The sequence below is a fragment of the Aspergillus karnatakaensis genome (genome assembly GCF_047715665.1).
Source record: "Aspergillus karnatakaensis strain CBS 102800 unplaced genomic scaffold BJY04scaffold_15, whole genome shotgun sequence".
In the NCBI taxonomy this organism is placed as follows: domain Eukaryota; kingdom Fungi; phylum Ascomycota; class Eurotiomycetes; order Eurotiales; family Aspergillaceae; genus Aspergillus; species Aspergillus karnatakaensis.
In genome coordinates this window covers 14,527-31,477 of record NW_027395727.1, presented here as the reverse complement: position 1 = coordinate 31,477, position 16,951 = coordinate 14,527, and the positions used below count along the sequence as shown (strand labels likewise).

At 48.1% G+C, this 16,951-nt stretch overlaps 5 protein-coding genes across 5 annotated transcripts; 2 read left to right on the top strand and 3 right to left on the bottom strand.

Annotated features, from left to right (window-relative positions):
- Window positions 1-689: 689 nt before the first annotated feature.
- On the bottom strand, window positions 690-2,346 carry BJY04DRAFT_226627 (putative NAD binding Rossmann fold oxidoreductase; the record flags this gene model as incomplete). The annotated part of the gene is made up of 3 exons (XM_073718454.1): window positions 690-1,430; window positions 1,498-1,813; window positions 2,336-2,346. 3 exons carry the CDS (start codon window positions 2,344-2,346, stop codon window positions 690-692), a joined length of 1,068 nt encoding a protein of 355 aa, XP_073572944.1.
- A 5,031-nt stretch (window positions 2,347-7,377) lies between these two features.
- BJY04DRAFT_226626 (major facilitator superfamily domain-containing protein) lies at window positions 7,378-8,966 on the top strand (the record flags this gene model as incomplete). Its single annotated transcript, XM_073718453.1, has 3 exons — window positions 7,378-7,585; window positions 7,638-8,355; window positions 8,423-8,966. The coding sequence occupies 3 exons, from the start codon at window positions 7,378-7,380 to the stop codon at window positions 8,964-8,966; spliced, it is 1,470 nt and encodes a 489-aa protein (XP_073572943.1).
- A 482-nt stretch (window positions 8,967-9,448) lies between these two features.
- On the bottom strand, window positions 9,449-13,334 carry BJY04DRAFT_216427 (uncharacterized protein; the record flags this gene model as incomplete). The annotated part of the gene is made up of 14 exons (XM_073715749.1): window positions 9,449-9,527; window positions 9,599-9,652; window positions 9,773-9,914; window positions 10,000-10,329; window positions 10,403-10,556; window positions 10,627-10,832; window positions 11,776-11,867; window positions 11,979-12,089; window positions 12,146-12,193; window positions 12,262-12,314; window positions 12,400-12,554; window positions 12,652-12,889; window positions 13,005-13,205; window positions 13,272-13,334. The coding sequence occupies 14 exons, from the start codon at window positions 13,332-13,334 to the stop codon at window positions 9,449-9,451; spliced, it is 1,926 nt and encodes a 641-aa protein (XP_073572942.1).
- A 302-nt stretch (window positions 13,335-13,636) lies between these two features.
- BJY04DRAFT_216426 (FMN-dependent alpha-hydroxy acid dehydrogenase family protein) lies at window positions 13,637-15,405 on the top strand (the record flags this gene model as incomplete). The annotated part of the gene is made up of 5 exons (XM_073715748.1): window positions 13,637-13,647; window positions 13,774-13,974; window positions 14,062-14,219; window positions 14,297-14,840; window positions 14,922-15,405. 5 exons carry the CDS (start codon window positions 13,637-13,639, stop codon window positions 15,403-15,405), a joined length of 1,398 nt encoding a protein of 465 aa, XP_073572941.1.
- Window positions 15,406-15,704: 299 nt separating this feature from the next.
- On the bottom strand, window positions 15,705-16,013 carry BJY04DRAFT_184958 (uncharacterized protein). The gene has a single exon (XM_073710699.1). It carries the CDS (start codon window positions 15,983-15,985, stop codon window positions 15,788-15,790), a length of 198 nt encoding a protein of 65 aa, XP_073572940.1. The 5' UTR covers window positions 15,986-16,013; the 3' UTR covers window positions 15,705-15,787.
- Window positions 16,014-16,951: the final 938 nt, after the last annotated feature.

Here is a 16,951-nt window from a genome sequence, read left to right as displayed (position 1 = left end):
GGTTATACAATGCTAGGCTTACACATTGGATTGTTCCGTTCACTACAAGGTTGCCGTCCGGTTGCCGCATCAGAGTTTAAATAGCAAAGCTGCTGTGGAGCGAGCGCTTCTACTTGTTGCGTTCACTACAAGCCGTGCCTTCCTGGATAGAAATTCCGGAGGTCCTCCAGTCATGCGTCTTGGACCTCGGGACGTGGTTGCTCTTGCCGTTTTCGATACATTTGGCATCGCTCCTGCCTGTCGACCAACGTTCCTGCTTTGTTTGAATCAAAGAAGACTGTCGTACAAAGAAGGTGCAGTGGACTATCGCTCCTTCCTCCTTCCTACCACGTGCAGCCGGCGGTGGTTCCTTCCTTTTCTCTGATTTATTAGCGGGAAGGTACGGTGGTGCAGGTCGCTCCTGCTGATTGTGGCTCGATTGCCCGGATGGACGGTTCTTTCCCAATCCGGAGGGGAATGTCTTGCATAGGGCAGGTGCGATGGACCACCACTCTGCCTACTCCTGCCTATTCCAACATGCTACTAGCCGTGCCTTTCCTACGGTTGGACGTGTGTGCTTCTAAGAAGGTGCCATGGGGTTATATTCATATTGAAGGGTCACATTCGGTACTACCTATGTATTTGGTGCATGTTGGAAAAAGCACACTTAGACCTCAGAAACGACCATCTTTGCTATATCCTGCCTGTATCTAGATCTTCGACCCCTCAATCCTCCTCCCCGTCTCATCAAACCGAATCTGCCTCCCGCTAACCAGCGACTCCTGCAACCAAGCCCCAATCTGCACCGCCTTGACCGCATTGCTCAGCTTCATCGGCAACGCCGTATCATCCAGACAAGAATCCACAAACTCGTTCGTCTCCTTCACGAACGCCTGCTCGAACCGCCCCCAGTAGTGCGGCGGGACTTCGCGCGTGATACCGCCGGCGTGGTAGTAGTTCACCAGATCAGACTGCGGGTTCAAGTTGACGGAGAGCTTGCCCTCCGTGCCGATGATCTCGGTGACGTCTTCCTGCCCGTGCGCCATCATGCGCGAGCAGTAGTAGTATGCGATCTTGCCGTTGTGGAATTCGACGATGCCGACGGCGTTGTCGTAGTCGTTGTACTTCTTCAGGTCTGGTGTGACTGCGGTGATTCCATACGCGGAGATGGACTTGGGTACGATGTCTGAGCCGAAGAACCAGAGGGTTAGGTCGATATCGTGCACTGCCATGTCGACAAAGACACCGCCGGACCAGCTGGCGTATTCGACGTAGAAGCCGGATGGGTCGTGCTTGTCGCATGTCTGGCTACGCAGGATGGAGGGGCGTCCGATGAGGCCGTTTTCGACTTTCTTGTAGGCGTTGCGGTAGGATTCGTCGAAGCGGCGAGAGAAGCCACACATTACTTTTAGGTGAGGGCGTTTCTTTGCGGCGGTGACGACGTCGTTGCACTGCGCTGGTTAGTATATCCGTGTGCTGGTGTGGATTGACATCGGCGTGGTGAAGGTAAGCACGTACAATATCTACACTGATACTCAACGGCTTCTCGCAGAGAACATGGAGGTCCTTTTCCATTGCCTTGATTGCTTCCTCTGCGTGTACAGATGTCGCAGTACCAATAACAACGGCTTGTAGACCAGGGTGCTGGATCATATCCTCGTACTTCGTATACAGTGTGACGCCGTATGGCTCCAGGTGTTGCTTTGCCCACTGAATCTCTTCCTGGTCCGGAGAGAATGCAGCGACAAGTTGAGCTCGGGGAGCGCGGTTGAGGAAGTTCAAGGCATGGCGCTTGCCCATGCGGCCGAGGCCAGCAGCGCCGACTTGGAGTTTCCTAGGAGGCATAATGTGCGTAAGATGATCAAGTTTGGGATTGAAAAGATTGATCTGGGGGAATAGAATGGAGGATAAGGGGTGCTTTATAGCATTTGGATGCCATACTACCGCAGGTTCTTCCCCGCATGATCGAGGGGGTGATATGCATTCCCTGTGCATCGATGGGTTGATTTCTCTAAAAGCATTGGAAGCAGTAAATCACTCCCGCTATGTATTGACAGACGCGGTGAAATATAGACCTATTGGTCACGTATGGTATAAAGTACCCATGATCAACAAGAAAGGCTGACGATCAGTCGGAGCATGTCCGACGCTAACCTTCACAGCCAAAACGGGAGTGTTATCCCCGTTGCCCAGCCTTGCCAACAAGACGAGTGATCTTATCCTCCAGAACAGGTGTCGGTCGGGCTATCCTGTCTGGAAAGGCAATCCCTGATTGGAATTGTGAGCCTTGGTACTTACTGATGTGTTAAAGTGTGGCTACTGTTCCTCCGCCACCATCCAAGTAGAGACACATCACCCTATAGACATCGACTCACGCATTTCAAGATACATATGGCATATCATTCACTGGCCTCTCAGCAATTGAGTGCTCGCCAACGTGGTCCCGCGGGGGAAGAGCGTGATGAACTCAGATAGAGAGCACCTCGGCCGCATACTCCCTAAACTTAGCCAGAGACGCACTTGCTAGCCGCCCATGGGCAGTATGTTAACTCTAAGCTGAACAGTGTATATTTTGCCAAAGTTAATCCTCGCTATAAGGCCTTGAGTAACTCCGAGTGCACCTTGTAGTCTAATATATCATAATTGCATTCTTGAATATAGAAAATTCGTGAGATATAACAACCACATACGACCACAGGGGGTGGAGAACAGGGCTTCCCGTCCGCTCAGCCGTACTTAAGCCACTATTATTAACATAGCTAGAAGTAAAACAAGCCCTAAGTATATTACTACTTTTAGAGGTGATAAATATTAAGACTTAGGTAAGTGCGGGTAAGATAGGTGTTAAGAACCTAGCAAGGCGGGGTCGCAAGGCAGAAACAGGGACAGCTGTTCTGGTTAGGACAGCTAGGAGAGAAAGACAGCAGGTTAGTTAGGACTACAGTTACGGGAGGACGGTAGTTTAGAAAGGACAAAAACCCTGGGAAGATAGTAGTCTGCGAAGGACCGCTGCTAGGGGAGGATAGCAGTCTATGAAGGACCACTATTAGGAAAGGACTACTATTAGGGAAGGATAGTAGTCACGGGATAACAGCTGTTACCCCAGGATAATAGTCTGGCGTACCTTAGTAGAAAGCTACCAGGCGGGTAGAAGGGAGCCAAGGTAAGCTACAGGTTATATAAGACTACTATAAAAACTACTATAGGGCATAGTAATCAGGAAGGTAGTCGCTAAGAAACTATTATAAGGATTACCACAGGGGTTAGTAGTCAGGATAATAGGTAAGATAAAGAATATTTAAGGATACTTATTACTACTATATCTAGTCTTACTTACTCTTCGTAATTAATATTAATTATTATCTTAGAGTTATCTTTAGAATAATAATATACTTGTATAAACTACTCTATAAGTATTTTATATATAAGATACTTAGCCTTGCCTACTTTAACTAAGCTTAACCTTAACTATGACTAGTCTTTATACTAGTTAGACATAAAATTATTTAAAAAAAGGATTAAATAAGTTAAGTTAAGTATTACAAGCTTATAAGAGGTTACCAGGGTTAGGAAGAAGCCATAGGTTAAGTTCTTCCGTAACAATAGGTAATAATAGGGTAAGGATATCACCTACTTTAGTAAGGAAAGGTAAGGAAAAGTAAGAAGGGTAGAAACTAAAATTTAAGCTACTACTTTAATTCTTTTAAGCCTAATATAAATAGCAAGGGCTTTTCTTACTTTTATCTAATACTTTTTAGCTATATATAAGATATCTTTATCTTTACTTTATTTATAGTTTCCTCTTATCTATCACTTACGTGACTAAATAGCCCTATCTAAAAAAGAATTAAAATATAACAAGCTTGAACTACTCTAAAAGTTAGCAGAACTATATAGATTTTTAAAAAAATACTAAGAGGACTATATTAATAAAGAGAATATTATTAGTTATAAGAAAAGGTCTCTAGTTACTAATAAGAGGTATAAATATACTATTAATAATTAGAGAATATAAGTTTAGTCAACCCTAAAGTCGAGAATATTAGAAAGTTAATCACTATAATAAAATAAATAGATATTATTAAGAAACTAGCCTAAGGATTAGTACTTTAAGGTAGATAATCCTTATTTTTTTTATCTAAGTTCTTAAACTATTTGCAGAGAGCTATATTATATTTTATAAGGGCTCTCCTACTAAGTTAGTATACTATCCCGCAAAATCTCCTCCTATTTTATAAGTAAATAGGAAAGGGTAAGGTTAACTATATTACTAAATGCTTTTAAAGATAATTATTACGGAAGGGCAGACCTCTCTGCGTCTTCCTAACCCTGGTAACCTCTTGTAAGCTTATAATACTTAACTTAACTTACTTAATCCTTTTTCTAAATAGCTTCTTATCTAACTAGTACAAAGACTAGTTATAATTAAAATTAAGCTTAGTTAAAGTAGGCAAGGCTAAGTATCTTATATATAAAATACTTATAAAGTAGTTTATACGAGTATATTACTATTCTAAAAATAACTTTAAGATAATAATTTATATTAATTATAAAAAATAAGTAAGACTAGATATAGTAGTAACAAGCGTTCTTAAATATCCTTTACTAGTATACTACTCTAGTATACTATTCTTATAGTCCCTAACTAGGTACCTAGGTACTACTTTAATATACTATTCTCTTAGTCCTTTGCTATAATATATACACGTGACCTTTTTTTATAAGTATCTTACTAGGTAACCTTTATTATATAATAATTAGTATCTATTCGTGCCTGTTAGTATTACTAGGCCCGTCTTAATACTAAAGGTATTTAATATATTAAGAGCCCGAATACTATAATAGCATAATCCTCTATAGCTGATAATATTCCTTCCTTAGTAATAGTACTAGGATACTATTATCTTATCGTAATGTTACTGGCCCGTATTATTCTGCCGTGTAGACCGCTTTGGCTGGGTTCTTAACAATTACTACTTCTCACAGGCACTACAATATCATGCGCCTACTCTTAGAAGCACACGCCACTCCCTCTACCATTAACATTTACAGTCACACTCCACTTAATCTCGCCTGAAAGTATGGTTACTATAATATTGCACAAATCTTGCAACATCAGCTCTCTTCCACTGAGACCTCTGAGGCCATGATTAAGCCACACCATAAATCTTCTTGCTCAACACTAAGATATGAAAACAAGATACCTAGCATCAAGCCATTAGCAGCAAAGTGGGATATAAAGCGCCATCCCATCTTCAGACCTGATAGGAGCCTAGCCAGATTTACACTTTATGATAACTCTCTCCTACTTGATTAATAAATTATTACTCTCTCGTGAAGCTTTTCATTTTGCTCGCGTAGGACATTCTGGTCATGATTAACTTCCTCTAGCTTGGATTTAGTGGATTCAATAAGCATGGTTTAGTAGTTGATAATGTCTTTAAGCTCATGAACAAGCTTCCACATCTCTCTGGTGGTAAAACAGCCGGTACTCTCTGCAGCAGGGTGAGGTTTGCCATTTCATGTTCATCTTCCAATGATTTAGGTTGTATTAATTGCTGTTCAGGCCTGAGAGTCTTCGAATTAGTCGCTTGCGTGGGTTTCTTGGGTATTTGTGGGATAGGGTTCGGGCCCTCCCAAGGAAGAATGGGACCCACTAGGCATGTACTCTGTCACGCGGCTCAGTATATCGCACGTGGGGTTCTGCCTTTAAGGTTTGGTAAGTGCCCGTATATAGGTAGTGAATGAGAGTATGCCCAACATCATCATCCACCTCAGGGAGCATAACCAGAGTATTCAGTCCATCCTGTTGCTGCTGAAGAGATAGAGCTCTTCCAATCAAATTGATTAGTACGGCATTTTGCTCCTTCCTTGCCCCAATAAGCCATGTTAAATCCTATTTCAGCAATAGTGGCTGTTATACTCCTTATTTTCCTAAAGGCAAATCCTGCTGTTGTGTTCCCAACACCTAAAGGGATGATTATTTTCACTTTTATTAATAATACCTTGGGGTAGGTGTACATGCTTACAAAACGGTGGTAGCCTTTGGACCAGGCTATTAAAATGCTATTACTATTCTTCTAGGGTACAGTGTGCTGATGCAGCCGTCCCTATAATTACGGAACATATGTAATTCACTTATTTTTAAGACAAGGGCGGACGAGACTACTATTCCTCACACTAATCCAAAGCCAAAACTGCAAGCTGTCAGTTCAAGCATCCATCCACAGTAGCTAAATCTAATTTCTTGAAAAATAAGGTCACTGCCGGCCTCGCGTAATCCTTCCAAAATTGCGTTAATACTTAATATAGATAGAGCCAAGCAATTGGTTCTTATCCTCTAGGATTTCCAACAATGACTGGTTGGTTGACTTTGCGACACCAAGAGCTGTCGCAGGTATTCTAGGACGTGTCCATTCATATTATCCCATTTGTCGATTTGCAGATACCCTGAAGATAATTGTTATGATTTTTCCTGCGAGAGCATTGACTTCCTACCCAGGTTGTTGGGCGGGACTGCTATAGCCCCATTCTCCAGCGCGAAGCTAGCTTCCTTATCAGCGGAGAACTATGCATTGCTGGTATTATTCCATGATTGTTCTGGAATAGTGAGTCTTAACAGGTGGAATTCACAAGCACGATCTGCGCGCAATGTCTCTTATAAAGTGTGTTACTAGGTATTCTACTTGCTCAAAATATGGTTTATATACCCTTTCCCACTCCGTGACTATATTAATCAGGAAAGTTACCGCTCTCTGCAGATAAGTTTTATAGTAATTATCGCATTCTTAGATACTATAAAAGAGGAATTTACTAATGCCTGCTTATTATATATCAAATAGTCTTTTCTATAACTAGTATTACTAGCGCTGAGTTTCTAGACTTAGTCTATATTTAAGATCTTCTATTAGTCTCTTGGTAGCAGCCTTCTCAGCAGGGGTGAATCCATCGTCAGGCCCTTTCGACCTTGGCAATATAGTCGGTTCAATACGTTTTGCAAGACCCTCTGTGTAAGAGCGACCATTGCACAAAGTCCTGTGCAGACTCCCAATTCTTCTCAATTCTACCTGCAGCATTCTTTATTTGAGCTAATAAAGTAATCACGAAATGGTTTTTATTCAGAAATGGTGTCAGGTCATTTTTATTTCGTCCTCCATGTCCCCTCATTATTTCCAACAGCAGATTACCCCACTTATCTATGCCGAGTTGCCCAACGCTGATAAGTTCAATATCAAGCCGCAGATATGGAAAGTGGTACACCCGGGCCAAATCCTGTGGAAAGAGATACCGCATCGCCCTCGAGAGCAATGTTATAAACTCATACTTGCGGCCTGCGAGGACTAAGGCTGAGAGCAAGTCTAATCCTATATTGGAAGTTTGTCACCAACATATACTAAAATGGACGATTCAAATAAAGACGGATCTGAGTCGCTGTCTGCCAAATTGGCCATTGATCAACGTGGGGAAGCCGACGTGGGCATTGCACGGTCGGAATTCTATATTGATCCCGTCACGCAGAAGCAGATTTATCGTAAATTCGATCAATATGCCATGCCTCAGCTATTCCTTATCGCTTGCCTTGCCTATCTAGATCGCAGCAATCTTGGTAAGCGAGGTGCCCCCTCTTTCTCCCCTCAGCGCTGATGACTATTGCGTAGGCAATGCCAAAGTCTTTGGTCTGGTGGAGGATCTTGATCTTAAGGGCTTGGAGTTCAACAATCTGAGTACCTTGTTCGGAGCGACCTACATCATCTTTGAGATCCCCTGGACAATGGCGATCAAGAAGTGGGGAGCGAATCGGATGATAGCCTTAGCAATGGTTGCGTGGAGTATTGTGACTCTCTGCTCTGGCTTCATCCAAAACTACGCCCAAGCAGTGGTTGTGCGCCTTCTACTCGGTGCCTTTGAAGCCGGTCTTACCCCGGGTCTGGCATTCATCTTTTCGACAATCTACGAGCGACAAGGCACATCAAAACGGGTGGCTCTTATTTATCTGGCGAACGTGACCTCCGGTGCGTTTGGTGGCCTGATTGCCTACGGAATCCAACTTATGGGCATGCGAAGAGGGCTAGAGCCCTGGCGATGGCTCTTCATTATTGAGGGATCCATTTCTGTTGTTCTCGGGGGATGTTGTTGGTTAACATTTCCTCGCAATCCCGAGACTGCGTGGTTTCTTGCGGCAGAGGAGAAGGCTATCATGCAGGTTCGCAAACAGAGGGATATCGTCTACAAGGGCAGCGACGAGTTCGATTCCAAATGGGTCAAGGAGGCTCTTCGGGACCCGTTCGTCTATATGTCCGCTGTCTGCTTTTTCTCCTCGTCTATTGCCATTTTTGGGTTTGGCATATTCCTGCCCACAATCATCAATGGCCTCGGGTACGTGTGTCATCTATACCTTGAAATAGCGCTGCCTATTAACTTCTTTTTCTCTGTGTCCGAACAGGTTCTCCAGCCTACAAGCAAACTATCTCACCATCCCCGTGTACGGAACAGGCGCTTTAGTCCTAATCATCATCACCTTTCTCTCCGACCGACTCAACAAGCGCGCGCAATTCCTCATCGTCACCCCCGTCCCCGTTGTCGTGGGATATCTTATCAGCGTCGTGACCCCAAACCCGGGAGCCGGTTACTTCGCCATGTTCCTATGCTGTTCCGGCATTTACTCGTACAACGCCCTGATTCTGACCTGGGTAACGACCAACCTTGCCCCGGACTACAAGCGATCAGTGGGCGTTGCGCTCTTCACATCGCTCTCCGGCATTTCGTCCCTTATCGCTCCCCAGCTGTATCCGTCCTCCGATGGCCCGAGATATCAGATTGGGAACGGGGTGTCACTGGCTTTCGAGGTTTTGGCGGGTCTGAATGTCATCTTTGTGTTTTTCCTCCTTAAGAGGCGGAATTCCGAGAAGGAGCGGCTGCGGGGGGAGGGGAAGGTCTCGAATGGATTGGAGGGAGATAGGGAATTGGGGTTTATGTATGTGTTGTAGGTGAGTGGATTTGACGTCGTATGGAATACATCAGGCTAGGACCGTCGGAAGTTTAAATGTATCTGTTCCATAGACTACCTGCTATGACGAGCGCTGATCTTGCACGCTATACACAATATTTTTCTATGCGTCTACCTCGGTATTAAATAACGTAGAGTTGCGTCCGGATTTCCGGTTGAAGAATAATAATCTCTAATTTCTGTCCCTTTTAGCTAATTTGAGTGTAAGAAGATAATCTAAGTACTCTTCAGGTATAAATATATGATTATACACCCTAGCTCACCGTCTGATATATAACCAGGCCTAGAAGGACCATCATCTTCAGGTTAAATCCTTATCCATCCAGTCTAGTAAGTTCCAAGGCTCATGTACAATATGTTCAGTTGGATATGCCGATAAACTAGTTTATCACTGTTAAGAATAAGGGTCACTAGGCTATATGCACATGTTAAGACACAGAGTATACTGCTAGCATAGGACAATTAGGCTGCGGCAACAATCGCCACCTCCGGCTCAACGGGCTTTCCAGCTGCGGGCTCTTCTTCTTTCTTCGCATTGTGTCTAAGATTTTGAGGGCAGTCGTGTCAGCCTTGCCGAACTGGGTCCAGAACTAGGGGAAAAATAAGACATACCCAAATTGGATCTTGGTGTGGTGAAGAAAATACTCGTTGCAAGTAATCGCGGGGCTTAAAAAGAAAAGCACGCGTCAGCTTAGTCCAGTGGGGTAGTAGTCCTCAAGCATCAGATATCAGGGAATGGAATTCGGTGACTCGGGCGCATCCAGCGCAGTTCTTCTTCTCACTCACTATTTCTTCAGCGGTCCCTGCATGACAACATTTTTCCGACCGGTATTGAAATACGCAATGGAGTACCGATCCGGCGAGTAGCCCACGTCTTTCGCGCGCACGCGGTGGAAATTTGCTTTCAGTCGGTCGTCGGACCAGGCCACTGTAGGGGAAAGGCAATATATTAGCGAGACAAAACATTCCTCGGCGCGTGAGTGCAGAGGGGACAATAAAAGTAGTCGGCATACTCAGCATATCTCCGATATTAACGACAATTGGCCCGGTTTCAGCAGGAAGCGGGAAAAACGAGCTGTCGTCGGTAGCAGAGGCGGAGCTCGCGTGGCTTTCCCTCCCGGGGCAAATTTCTAGGCCGTCCTCGCCATCACGCTGAAACAGCAGCGTCAGACAGCCGATGTCGGTGTGGACGCCGGCGCGCCAGGAACCCGAGGCGGCGGTGGCGCCGTGCGAGGCAGGGTAGTGCAGGAGACGGAGCTGGGTGAGGTTGTCCGGCTGCGTGGTGTCCATGGCTTTGCAGAAGTAGTCTTCGGGGAAGCCGAGGGCGATGGAGAAACAAGTCACTGTTAGGTAGATTGGGGAGTGAGCTGTGGATTTCTTTTTTCTCGCAGGCGTGGTTAGCGGGGCGGCACATACAGACTTTGTTTGAGATGTCTTCACATTTGGCGATGAAGTTTCGAGTTCCGCTGTTGAACCCGGGAACATCGTCATCGCTGGGCCATTCGGAGTTGCGCTGGAGCCAGAACGATTCTTTCTGGTCGGGGACGCCGGTGCTGGGCCGGATTTGAGACTACGACAGCCATCATCATTAGGGTACTCATTGTACGTCTCACCGACAAGAAGACAAGGGAGGTGCTCACGTAGTATTCCCACCCATTGTTGGTGGTGAGACTATGCGGAATCTTTGCTTTGACATCGATTGGTAGGTCAAAGAAAGCTTTGCTAAGAGCGAACTGCGCGTTGATCTCGTCAACCGTGATGCCGTGGTTGGTTAGAGTCAGGAAGCCCGCTGTCTCCGCGGCTTCAACGAGCTGCTTTGTGAGTTCTTCGCGTCGGCTCTCATAGTCTGTTTGCTTGCTGTCAGCGTCTCGAGTGCCTCAGATCGCTAGTCTCGTTGAATACCTTTTAGAGAGATTGCGGGAATGGTGCGGCTAGACATATCTTCAGTGGGCGGAACAATGAATCTCGTTAGAATACGTTTAATTATGTATGTGCAAGGCCTGGCGAGGTAAAATGGCGCTTGGCGAGGTGCTCGATAACGTTTATAGCTTGCCCCGGTCAAGTTTTTAAGCTAAGGCCACGACGAGTGAACCTGCCTTGCGGCATCCATTGTGGTGTCAACCTTCCCTCTTGGCAAAGAAAAGTGGTACATGTGCATGTACCTTGACCTGCCTATGTAGCGCGGTGGGTGGGACAATCTCGACCACTCCGATCGACTCCGCGCCGAGGACTCCAGCAATGCTGCGCTCGGCCAAATGGAGAGTTCATCCAGGCGTGAGATGGCTGTTCACGAGTCATCAGGGGCTGGGCTCGAAGAGGGGTCTTTGCTGTGTATACCTGGGCAGATGATCCCTTTCTTCTGCCTGAAGTCATAAATCACTCTCAGCTCACCCTAGGGACTGTTGGAAGTCTTGCCTTCGTTATCACGGTTGACGTCTTCTGGTTTCGACGCAATGGTTTACGCTTTAGTAGTGATGGCAGGCTATGGTCCCAAGCGGCTTTTCTCAGACAAATTGGATTATTAGGCCACATTCCGAATGCACAATCAAATGAGTGAACTCTACATCTATTGGCCGATCATACTAGTATGCCTGCATATGTTCAATCCAAGTGATGCCCCAAGTTCTAAGCCTTATTCCGGACCTTCCTAGAGATGAGAGCGCGTATTGCAGATGGGTTGGTCGTCCGCCACCAACGTAGCGGACCGACCGGACGCTACACGAAAGGGAATTAGAGTCATAAGTCTCATTGACAGACATTGGCGGTGCTTGAGGGTTGACAGCTCATACCTCTCAGGTCAATTGCTTCAGCACAGCGGGCGACGAAGTCAAGAATCATCGCCGCCTGCGCCGTATCCTCGGTTCCGATGGACAGGATGTTGCTTCAAGATGGAGACATGCGTGTTAGCTCTCTGCCCTGTATTGAGTAAAGTGGACATTGAAGCCAGCTGGGTACTCGTCTGGGCTGGGGCACGCGATGAACTAGACTTTACCTTAGATGATTGTGTCTGTCGAGGACATGGAAGATTGGCAGCGTGTCCTTTGGTCGGCTCCTTGCGCGGTATTCGTTGAAGAAAGCAATCGCTGCGTCTGTGGCTTCTTTTCTGTTGTTTATTCTAGTCAACACGGTCAAGACACTACAGAAAAAAAAAAAACATACACTTCCCACTCGACTGTTCCAATATAAACCGGTAGCAGACCAGCATCACTATACGAAGTTTTCTGGTTAGCAAGGCGGGCTCTCAATTCACGACAATTGACCCGATTTGTACTGACAGGACGGGCGAGGTATCAGGAAGACCTCTGAAAAGGCCAAGCGGGGAAACAGGCTATAAGAGTATCTTGAGATTAGCCCACCAAATGTCGTCAGAACGGAAATGTAAGAGGGGTATTGGAATAAAGAAAAAGACGCACCCCCCAGGTCTCCTCGTCGTGCGACCCAAAATACTGCTCCAGCGTCCTCCGTCGGATCGGGCGCGTGTTATCGAACCAGAATGGTGGGCTGAAGTACATCACTCCGCCAACCGGTGGCGAGAGGGGATCTCTTGCTGGCTGTTTAGAGGGGTCGCCTGCGTTGGTAAGTAGGTATTAGCTGCTACTAGCCATTTACCAGCGCAACCTCCCATCAAGATAGAAAGACAAAGTAGAGAGCAAGCTGGAGCTTACCGGCAGCGTAGAGATTGGAAGCAATATGGGCAGCCCCTGACGAGTGCCCGCACAGGATAACTTTGTCGACGGAGCCGCCGCCGTACGTGTCCAGGGCGATGTTCCGATGAATCCATTCGCGGGCTAATTGCATGTCCTCGGCGCCGCCGGGATACTGCACGTCAGGCACGAGCCGGTGGTTGGGAATCACAACAACAATCCCGTGGCGCGCGAAGAAGTTTCCGATATTCGCCCAGCACTTCTCTCGTTAAATCAGCCACCAGTATTGTCAAGCACGACAAGCTCGCCGTTGTTGATAGTATGTGCAGTGCGTGCCATGATAGGAAAACCGGTTGGGGAGACAACACGCATACCTTCTCACTCCATGCTTTATCACCGGAGAAGAACCCTCCGCCGTGGACGAACACCAGCACCGGTTTGCCAGGTGTTTTGTTGTTGATGGGAACGTACACGTCCAGCCGATTCCGTTCTGCAGGACCGTACCTTTCATCGTGGATTCTGTGCACGTTTGGCGAGGGGCCTTCGTAGAAGGGTTCGTACAGCTTGCGCCACTCCTAGCAACATCACAGTTTCTATTAGGACATTTCTCAATTTGCAATACGAAAGCCAGCGATGATTACCTCTTCGTCACCCAATTCAAATTTGGTGGTATTGGCAGCAATTTTAGCAAATACTTGGTCCATAGTGTTAGGGGGTGCGATGTGCTGTGCAGTGAGTGTGCAGGGCGTCTATAATTTCTGGGTTCTGTGTTTTTTGTTATTTCGCAAGAATAAGGTCGGTGCATCTTCTGCCTATCCCCGTCGTAAGTCTTTGGTTGGGGGCGGGGCTCGCTGTACCACTTTCCCCACCTATGCGGTTGGGTGGTGCACACAACGGCAACTGAAAGATTGCGTATATACTTGCATTCTTAGCCGTCTGATCATGAGAACGCATCCGTGTAACGAGCACCATTTTCAGAGGTCCATCGTCCCTACTAAGAATCATAATGTTGACAAAGTAAGTACCGCGCAGATGCGGCATCTCTGTCCCTTGCTCTCCCAGTACTTACACCCCCCAAAAATGGACATGGAAGCGATATTTATGTCCGGTAAGAAAGCGAGCTAATGCAATTATTCTATAAAGATCCAAAATCGGCGAAACAGCTCGCGAAGAGAACAAATGCTTGGTCATCCTGCATGGCACGGCGTACGATCTGACGACGTTTCTTGAAAGGCATCCTGGTGGATCAGCTGTGATCTTGAAATACGCCGGGAGGGACGCGACACGGGCCTTTGAGAGCGTTCACTCCAGTGACATTGTCATTGAGAATCATATTGCACCACAGTATGTCACCATTTTCTTTCTTTTGTTTTAGCAGGAATCTCCAAGCTGAAATGTGCTCGGCTGACTACGGGGTTCCATCTCCGACAGGTATGTTCTCGGGTGTGTCTCAAGCGAGGCTGATGAGCAGAAGGAGCACAGCTCGGCCAGCTCTCCTGAAGAAGCAACAGCAGCCCTGGACTCAGTCGTAAGCATCGACGATTTCGAGTCCGCTGCCCGCCACCACCTGACACCCGAGGCGTTTGCGTGTGAGTTTGTGAAAATCGGATGCGCCTCGAAGAAATCGATTGTGAAGTTCATCTAGGATACTAACGTACGCATGCAGTCTTCAAAGCCGGTGCAGACGACGAGCACACCACGAACTGGAACCGTAAGTCATGGCGAACTGTTCGCTTCCGACCGCGCGCCCTCCGTCCCCTGCCACTTCCCCCTGCGAATGTCGCTGCCACTCCCACAAGCATAAGCGGCATCGACCCCTCAACATCAATCCTGGGCTCCCGCTTCGCCTTACCATTCTTCATTGCGCCAGCCGGAGGCGGAAAGCTGGCACACACCAAGGGCGAGACGCTCATGACCAAGGCGGCGGCCACGCATGGTGCCCTGCACTGGGTGTGCAACATGGCCGGGTGCACGAAGCGGGAGATCGCACAGGCACGCGGGCCAGACCAGGCGCTGTTCTGGCAGCTGTATGCCAAGGCGGACCTTGGTGTCAGCGAGGCGGAGGTCAGGGAGGCGGTTGCCCTCGGGTACCGTGGGATTGCGCTGACGGTTGATGCGATCTGGCCGGGGAAGAGGGAGCGCGATATTCGGATGAGTATTGCAGATTCTCCAGGGAGACGCAGTTCTGCAGGGATTAGTGCGCAGCGCGGGTGAGTATTTGAATTTCAATTTGTCTGGAGCATTGAATTTGAAAGGGAACCAACTGCTAATTCTCACCCCAATCGATCTAGAGCATGCTGGACCTCCTTCGACTGGATATCAGCACTCAACTGGCTGCGAGGCCTGACTGACCTCCCGATCGCGATCAAAGGGATCCAAAGCTGGGAGGATGCGGCGCTCTGCGCAGAGTACAATGTGCATCCATGGCTCTCGAACCACGGCGGCCGGCAACTCGACGGTGCGCCGTCAGCAATCGAGACTCTGCTTGAGATCCGCCGCCACTGTCCGTACGTGTTCAAAAAATGCGATGTGATTGTCGACGGAGGCGTGACCCGAGGGACGGATGTTGTCAAGGCTCTCTCGCTGGGTGCACGGGCAGTTGGGATTGGGCGGCCGTTCTTGTACGCGCTGGCGCTTGGAGAGGAGGGTGTGAATAGGGCAATTCACATTTTGAGACAGGAGGTTGAGACGGCGATGGCGCTCCTTGGTGTCACGCAGGTTGGCCAGTTGGGGCCGGAGTACGTGGCTGTGCGGGAAGGGGTTTGTAGATTGTAAGAAGCATAAGCTGCATGTATTACAGCTAGATCTATGGTTATTCATACTATTCAGTCATCAAAAGTAAGGAAAGAAGTCCGATGCCGCGGGATATGATCCAATTCGGGAAGCGCTTAATGACCTGAAGACGCCCGCAAAACTAGAAGTTGAGTGTGGAGTCCTGTAGTGCATTATCCCTCTGCACCTCTACCGGGCCTAGACAGCCCTTCCAGCACTTTCATGGCCTCATACGCCGCCGTCCACCGTATGCTCCGAAGATACTTTGTCATTTCAATAGTCAGGCCATGCGTGCAGCATTGCCCCATTAGCGTGTTCATATAAGCAGGAGTCATCGAGGCCATTGTGGCAATAAGATGGTGCATCGAAGGCCGCGAGCGCCTTCTCATGGTCTCCGTCTGCGCGGGACACGTTTTCGAGTCGCAGATTTTGCGGTTACTAGTGGTAGCGGTAGTAGAAGAAGGGGTAGAAGAAGTAGCAGGGATTCGTGCAGCCTCCATCTCAGCCCCAAACCGGTGATACGCCCAGCAGGTAAGTGTGGCGATGTACAGACACCAGGGGTAATGGAAGATGCGGTTCCCATCCCAGATCTTCGCACTGAGCATGCCCTCGCGAAACAGCTGCGCGGCATGCCACGCTGCACGGCTCGCCGAGTCTCCCGAGTCGCGCAGCCACCGGCGCACCCATTCACAACTCTCCGCATAGTCCGCGTGCGTGACGGTGTGGCCGAAGAGCGCCTTCGCCCCCGCGGCGATCTGTAGGTGCCGGATTTCGCAGTTCAGCACGATGTGTGCGGTGTGGTAGAGTGCATATAGCCCCGAGTTGTCGCACTGGAATTGGCTGGTAGAACGATTGTTATCGTGGTCTTCGTCGTTTCCTGGCGTTGAGGCCGAGGCACCGGATGGGGAGGGAAGTGTTTTCGTCGTCACCTCCCGCATCGCATCCATGGTGTAAGCTTCATATTTGGCCTTCCATGAGGAAAGCGCATACGCCATCTGCTCGCGGCCGCTGGACCAGATGCTTTGCTGCGTGCGGAGCATGGTGAAGTCCTGCGATCGTCGGTCGAAGCGGATGAGGTCGTTGCAGATGGAGACTAACCCGTGCAGAGCGAGCGAAAAATCAAGCATTTCGTAAGATCGCGGGAGCTCGCGGTATGTCGAGTCGAGAAATACCTCGACCAGGCCGAGGAACGTGCAGGAATTCTCGTCTCCTCTTCCTTCTCCGTGGATGGCTGTCGCTGCTGCTTCTTTCCACTCGTCCTCCCTCTTTGCTTCCCATTCCTGTCTGGAGCATGGGAGCCCAAGTTGCAGGGATTGAGTGGAGATGTTGGGCATGATCGAGTAACAGGCTGCGTTTTGCGTGTCCCACATGAAGAAGAACATGATCAACCTTGGTTCACTCGCTATCAGCCCTGTTTCTATGTCTATCTGGTCATGATCTGGTACAGTGAAATGGCCCGACTTACCGCTTGTATTGCTCTGCGTAGGCAAACTCCAGCCAGTCCTTCTCTGCATAGGCTAAGCGGCTGGGTAGAGTGATGCATGCGCGA